Source organism: Etheostoma spectabile, chromosome 6 (assembly GCF_008692095.1).
Source record: "Etheostoma spectabile isolate EspeVRDwgs_2016 chromosome 6, UIUC_Espe_1.0, whole genome shotgun sequence".
Lineage (NCBI taxonomy): Eukaryota > Metazoa > Chordata > Actinopteri > Perciformes > Percidae > Etheostoma > Etheostoma spectabile.
The window spans coordinates 23,707,391-23,715,156 of record NC_045738.1 but is presented as its reverse complement, the minus strand read 5'-3'; the positions used below and the strand labels follow the sequence as shown (position 1 = coordinate 23,715,156).

The following is a 7,766-nucleotide window of genomic DNA, read 5'->3' as shown; positions in this document are numbered from 1 at the left end:
GAATTAGTCCATAGCACTAAGGAGATCTGTTACGTATATTACAGATTAATCGGTCAACGCCATCGATAACCGATCAGCTATAGATTCCTATTCGATCCTCCTCTTCGATCTCACGCATCCATACATCTGTTCACGCAGCTGCATGCGTCAAGCTGCAGCTTATGTGGAGTGAAATGCAGAAGAAACCGATTGTCATTAATATTATTTTTGACAACCACAGAGGGCAATACATTTTGCATTTTTTTTTTCGGGGGGGGTTTAAGCAAGACGTGGCAGGAAAATTGCGTCTTTGCATTTGAGCTGTCATCTTCCAAATAAAATGAAGTCATCAGATTTAGAGAGATGCACGCACAAAATACCATATCACAAAGGTTTCTGTGGGAATATTATAGAGAAATGACATAGCATAGTGAATATGAGAATATCATCAGGGTCACGCTGTCAATATCACTGTCAATATACGTACGTCCCTACAGAAATGTTAGAGTGGAGTTTACTGGTGAGCACTTTTTTTAAATCCATTCATCCATCTAGGACCTTTTGTTTTGATGGGATTTTATGGAGAAAAAAAACACAAGTTATGGAAACCTGTATTCAAGTCTCGCAACCTATGATGCGTTCAAAGTCTGGCTCATTTAAAGTGACCGAAATGAATGGTGTTGGGACAAACTAAAAAAAAAAAAAAAAAAAAAAAAAAAATCTCAGACCAGGAACAGTGAAATGAGGGTGAATCAAACAAGTATGTGAATTTTCGGGATTATATATTTTTAAATGCTAAAAATAGAGCTGGGCAATATCTCAATGTTGACTTGATATCGCGATGTAATATCGTCATGTGGTTTTAAAGTGTCCTGGTTTTAAAGGCTGCATTACAGTAACGTGATGTCATGTTCTGAACTTATCATTAAATCATTTCTGGTGATTCTTTATCAAAAATCTCACATTTTCTTAAAGCACCAATAGTCAACCATACAATATTGTTGCAATATCGAGATATTTTGTCCAGAATATCGTGATATTTGATTTTCTCTTTATCGCCCAGCCCTATACAAATCTTTGTTTTTATACCATATGAGACAAATCTTTTTTTTTTTCTTAGTTCACAACAGTGTGAGTGTCCTCAAAATAAAAATAAAGCAGTGAAATGAAAATATGACCACGTTGGACCTCTTTCAACCCGTCTAAGGACCACTACCGGTCCTCGGACCCCCCTAATGGAATCCCTTCAGGTAGAAGCGGTGCTTCTCCCAGCCAAAGCCAGTCGATTTGAAAGCCGCCTGGGGCAGACACAACACATCCTCGGCTCCCAATCTTCCATTCATCAAGCCTGATTTTCTCTCAGCCATGAATTTCACCCAAACCAATGAGCTCAGAGCCAGACGCGTATTATTAGTATTATTATTATTTTTTTTTAAACACCACAGATGTCAGTCAGATAGTGAACTCACAGGAGCAGTCTTGGTTTGCTGGATTTAAAGGATGGAAGGGTGGGTGGAAAAAAATAACATATAGCCTCGAGGTTGGAAAAAAGCTGTTTAATATCAACCTTTAATATCAACCCCATTATTTAAAAATGTGCAAGTCCGTTGTGTGTCCAGTGATGAAACACCTACAGGCATCGATCACCTCTGCTTTATCTACCCCGAGTTCATCCAGTGAATATGACATGACATATAGCCCCCCCCCCCCAAAAAAAAAAAACACAGAAAAACAAAAAAAAACAAAGCTAGCAATAACAAAAGGACAAGAGAACAGCGTCGGATTGCTACAGGTCTACATCCCACAACTTGAATTTTCCAGTGTATTATGAGTTGGATCGATTCATTAAAGCTACTGAGGAAAGATTTCGATGCCATGTGTGTTGTTGTTGTTGTTTTTTTTCGTGTTTTTTTTTGCAGAAGATGTTTTCACTGACAGGAGAACAAAAATTAAAAAAATTAAAAAAAATTAAAAGTCCCTGGATATCTGTTTTTGCATAAAGCGAAAAGCAAGCTACTGTACGGAGAAAAGATGTATTTACATTTAGCTGTGACGGTTTTAGGCTGTGGCAATCCCGCTAAAAAAAAAATAAAAAAAATAAAAAAATAAAAATAAAAAATAAATCCAAAATATGTCCTTTTTCCCTACAAAACAAAAGCCTCCTCGGTGGCATTTCATATATATCTCGCACTTTGTGTCATCTATAAAAAAAAAAAAAAGAAGCAAAAAAAAAAGCCATCGTATAAAATTACATTCTCATTACAATGCTGAATAATAAAATAATAAAAAAAAAAATGTCTACGCGCAATAAAGAAACATAGACGCAGAGGAACAAAATGGCTGAAAGGAAATGCATGGCAACGAGCTCACAAACATATTAAAATATAACACCTTGTGAATAATAATACTCATTAGAAGAAGAATAATTTTGATCATATGCTACAATTTTTGGAATGTCACTAAAATGTGTTTTTGGGGAGAATTCTAAAGGCCTTAATATTATTTTTTCTCACGATGCTGCGTTTCTATCCTCCAGCTCGGATTCATTGTGGAAAATTGTGTACAATTATGTAATCGATTAATCAAAATTCCCTCCTCGAAGCACTGGTGCTATATTTCGACTTGAAACACAATCTAATGTCATTTCAGAGCAGACATCAAATGGCAAGGAGAGTGTCCTTAGACAATTCAAACAATGCAATTGGTTTCACATTAATTCAAAAATAAGACTATTGAAATAATATTGAGACTGAAAATAGAACGCGTCATAAAATAATATACTGAACCGTAAAGGGAGCATAATGTCGGCAACAAAATCAACTTTAAATAGCACACAGATACAAGGCAGTAGGTAGGCTGTGATGCATGAGAGTGGATTTCTTTTTTTTTCTTCTTCTTTTTCTTCTTCTTTTTTTGTTTTTGTTTTTAAAAACTCACGCGGTCTGTTTTTAAAAACATCGATCCCAAAAGAAAGTGCCCCAGTGAAGAAAGAGGGAAAAAAAACGGGGAAAAAAAAGAGAGAAGAGATGAAGCCATGACTTTTTAAAGTTATACAATATTTACAAAAGTGGATCCAGATGTTCTGGGAGAGAGTTGGTGACGTATATTTTCTATATAGATATCTATATCTATATAGCCCATCCTGTTGTGGGAAAGTGCCAGATAATCCAATCAATCGCCACGGAGCCTTTCCTAAAGCTGGGGGGGGGGGGGGGGGTTGTCTTGTTTTGTGAAAAATATAATAAAAGTTTTGTTACTGTTGCCTAACTGATGACAGAGGTCATAATCCACTTTGTATTTACCACATCACTAAGGCCAATTGCTAAAGGAGTTAGCCAGTGAGATGCACAAATGGAGCCTAATAATAATAATATTAATAATAATAGGCTAATACAAATATAATAATCGGTGTCCATAGCTAAAACCCTGACCTCTGTCCCCAGCAAATAAATAAGAGCTGAATGGCCTGCAGTGCCTTGAACGCAACGCGGCTCGGTGCTGCCTGGCGGACAGATGGGACTCAGGCGATGCTCACCCTCAGCTGGACTCCACTGGACTGGGGCTGTAGCCTTTACTGGCCTCCAGTTTACTCCATTAACGCAGCGCCCCCCCCCCCCCCCCACCCTACTCCCTCCACCGCTTTCACCCCCCCCCCCCCCCCACCCCCACCCCATCACTGCTGGACGCACAATATAGGGCTACAAAACTAAACGCCTTTGTATTTGCTTTCCCTTTTACGCACAGGAAGAAGGAAAAACAAAAATGATCTGATATAAAAGTGGCGAATGGAAAACCATTCAGCTATGGGGTTGTTTTTTGTGTGTCTAAAACAAGGTGTCCCTCCTACCGACCCTGCCCTCTTCTTCTTTTTCAAGTATAATTTCAACACAATAGGGGCTACACCTTGAAACTGCGTCGACTGGAGTCACAGTGCTGGGCATGTATCCTCGGAGAACGCAACGCAGGCTTATGTTCCCTTAGCTCTGCATGGGAGAGGAAAACCAAAATGTCCTGTCCTCCCCTCACTCATTTCCCAATCCTCAGATATTCACTGCAGATATTGTGTCACTGCAATCTATTATACATAAAACACCCACTATAGCGTCTCATAGTTCAGTGGTTTATATATAACCTTGGGGATAAATAAAAAAGGAGAAACGTGTCCTGGAAGCGCGCTCCAGCAGAGTTCATTGGACCGGGGTCTGGACCCCGTGGTGCGGCGGCGTGTCCCCGTACACATCCTCGCTCCCCGGCAGAGCTCCTCCGGGAGGGGTCATGCGTTTCTCCTTCTGTCTCCTGTTACAAAACCAAACCCTGACCACTTCTTTCTCCAGGTGCAGACTGTCCGCCAGGCCAATTATTTCCGACGCTGCCGGTTTAGGACACTTCAAAAAATGGCTCTCCAAAGCTCCCTTTACGCTTACCTCGATTGAAGTCCGTTTTTTCCTTTTCCTCCCCTGCGCCGCGATTTTGTCCAGGCTGGTCGGGCTTCCCGAGGTGGAGTCCGCCTCCTCCAACCACTTGTTCAACAGAGGCTTCAGCTTGCACATGTTTTTGAAGCTGAGCTGCAGGGCCTCAAACCTGCATATGGTGGTCTGGGAAAACACATTTCCGTACAGGGTCCCCAGGGCGAGTCCCACGTCCGCCTGCGTGAAGCCCAGCTTGATCCTTCGCTGCTTGAACTGCTTGGCGAACTGCTCCAGGTCGTCCGAGGTCGGCGTATCCTCGTCCGAGTGGTCGTGGTGGCTCTGCGGCCGGTGCTGGTGCTGATGCTGGGACGGAGGGTGGCCGTGATCGCTGAGGTGCGGGCTGTGGTGCTCGTCGTGGCTGTCTCTTAGGTTGTGGTGGTGCATCCCCTGCCCGCTGCCCGGGATCAGCCCGTTGACGCCGAAGCCCGGCTGGGAGTAGATAAGGCTTTGGCCGTTCGTGGTGGCCATGCTCGGTATGTGCGCCGCGGTGGTGGTTCTCCACGCCCGGCCGTCGTGGTGGTTCCCGTGCGTCTGGTGCACCAGGTGGGGCCGCGACTGGTGCTGCAGGTTGCTGCTGGAGTTGTGCATCTCGTCCCTGGCGCCCTGCACCGCGGGTTTGATGTCCTGCTCCGCGCCGAGCGGGCTGGAGGACCACGGGGCTCCCTCTCCGTGGGACAGCGCCGTGATCCACTGGTGTGCGTGGCTGAGCGTGTGGCTGTTGCTCTGCAGCGGGTAGTCGCTCTGCAACAGGCTTTGCGCGTCCCGGTACGCTGTGGCTTGCTGCATGCTGCCGGGCTCCGAGTGCACGATGGATGCGCTGGAGGTGAGGATGTTGTAGTGGTTAGACGCTGCGGTCGCCATGACTCTCGGAGCCGGACTGGTCGCTCTGATTAAAGGAAGCTCGCATTTGACAGATCCTCTCCTGCCCACAGGCGGCTCTCAGGCGCTCTGCCAAGTGGACGCAGAGGCGCACCTGGACTCCGCCACGCCTCCGCCGCTCATTGGACGCCACAGCGTGATGGACGTGGTAACCAAGGGCAACGACGCAGTGATTGGCTGCGGGGAAGTCTCACCAAACACTGCTGTCTTTGTTGGAGGTGCGAGTTGAGGCTGCCGCGGAAGCGGAGAGCCGGAGTGCAGCATGGGGAGACGGAGCGCCGGGATCAGCAGTGCAACTGTAAGATCCAGTGGATTTACTTTGATAATGATGTTCAGGCTCAGGCTAGTTTAGATCCAGGGGACCAGGGTGTTGACCAAGATTAATGGCAAAGCTCTGTTGTCTAGGATATGGGGTAAATCTTGTTATTTGTTGCCTGTAATTCTCCGCACATTTATTATATTAAATGTTATTATGGAGACGTGTGTGTAAAATCCTAATTTAATTAAGCGATGTAAACCTTTTTACTGCAGCAGCAAATATTGCTAGATTTCAAATGAAATATCTATATTACATGTGTAAACAAGCCCTGTCTGTTTCATGTTAGACATTGTAGGTCGATGTATTTTAATGTCTGTTATTTTGTGTGTGTGTGTGTGTGTGTGTGTGTGTGTGTGTGTGTGTGTGTGTGTGTGGGGTGTGTGTGTGTGTGGTGTGTGTGTGTAAAAGAATTAGCTACTGAGTTAAGAATCTTTATAGACAATCATTCAACCAATACTAAAAGTTGAGAATAGCGTTCATTGTGTTATTCATAATATACTGTAAATACTGTATAATATGTATTATATATATGTATATATATATATTTATGTGGTGTGTGTGTGTATGTATATATATATATATATTATATGTATATATATATATATATATGTATATATATAATATATATATATAATTTATATATATATATATATGGGTGTATTAATATATATATATATATAATATATATGTGATATGTGTATATATATATGTATATGTGTATATATATAGTATATGTTATATATATATGTATAGTACGTTATATAAACAACACACACACACTGGTTAAAAGTTTGGGGTCACTTAAAATTCCATATACTCCACTCATAGACAGAATACCAGCTGATCTGAGTGGGGGGGGGGGGGGGGGGGGCTGATCTTTACTGCAATATCTACATTTTTGCCCATATCAGCAACCATTGTGTTGTGTGTGTGTGTATATATATATATATATATATATATATATATATATAGATATATATATATATAGATATACACTACAACTCATCATGCCTTATTACAACACACATATATATATATAGTGTGTATATATATATACGCTAGTTTGTTTAAAAAAGAAACAAGTGGGATATCTGGAAAAGGAAAAAGCTCAGGCCTGTTTCAATCAAATTGATTTTATTAGAAAAAGAAAATCTTGTATCAAAAGTGAATGAGTTGGACTCAGTTGTGAGAGAAAGTGAGCGTTGGACCTCGTTGTTGACCTTATCCGAAAAAAGTTTGTACAGTACTGCAGGTTCAACTGAAATACTTATCATTTAAAAACACCCATCTTGGATTGCATCAGTGCATCCATTATGTTCCTGCTGCCTAGATTATTTCAAACCATTGCTTATCGAAGCCATTAATGACAGACTGCTGCAATTCTACCAACATTCATCAGTGTTTATAAAGATGGAAGTTACGCTTTCCCCGGTGAAGGCTTGTAAATGTAAATTCATATGTCTTGACTTGACAACTTTTAACAGCCCATAAAGTAAAGTAAATCCACTTTTGTGTCCCAGCAGGCTGTAAAGTGAATTAACAAGCCCGCATTGGGGGGGGGGGGAGTGGCTTCACACGGGAAAAGGAGGGCCATTGGATTGAAGTTAAGGTTCTATATATAGCTTGAATGACTTAAAAGGGTTTCTTTTTTAAACACTGAAACACACCATTCATATGGTTCTCAAATTGCATTGTAAGCATTAATGGCTGTTTACAGCGCTGTAAAGGATCTATGTGGGCTCCTTAGATCCTTAGAACATGGAACATTATTGAAAGCCTTTAAAGGATTCTTCACATCCCCCAAAAGAGATTTCAAAGTTACTTTCAGCTCTTTAAATACAACTATTTTCGAGGTAATAGTGTGTGAAAAGCTCCTCTGGGTGCTCATCACCCAGTAAAGTGAGGCTAGACCCTAAGTGAAGAGCAGGATTAAGTCCAGACTCAGGCCTCCGGTCCCGGGGCAGGGGAGGGCAGCTTTCCATCCCGTCCCAGCTGTCGTCCCCCAAAGTGTCAGCTTCAGGGACCAGGACTTTGTCCAGAGAGGGGACATTCCTGGCCGACCGCTGCTGGTTGCCATAGGGAGAGGTAAATGAAACAACAGCAGTCGCGTCACTGCTGCC

The 7,766-nt window shown here is 42.4% G+C and overlaps 1 protein-coding gene across 1 annotated transcript; it reads right to left on the bottom strand.

Moving 5' to 3' along the window:
* Nucleotides 1–3,654: 3,654 nt before the first annotated feature.
* pou3f2b (POU class 3 homeobox 2b) lies at nt 3,655–5,614 on the bottom strand. Its single transcript, XM_032517867.1, has one exon. It carries the CDS (start codon nt 5,307–5,309, stop codon nt 4,167–4,169), a length of 1,143 nt encoding a protein of 380 aa, XP_032373758.1. The 5' UTR covers nt 5,310–5,614; the 3' UTR covers nt 3,655–4,166.
* Between the last annotated feature and the right edge of the window lie 2,152 nt (nt 5,615–7,766).

What these genes read in the sequence shown, in the direction of transcription:
- pou3f2b (XM_032517867.1), bottom strand. Translation starts at nt 5,309, where the DNA reads ATGGCGACCGCAGCGTCTAACCACTACAACATCCTCACCTCCAGCGCA.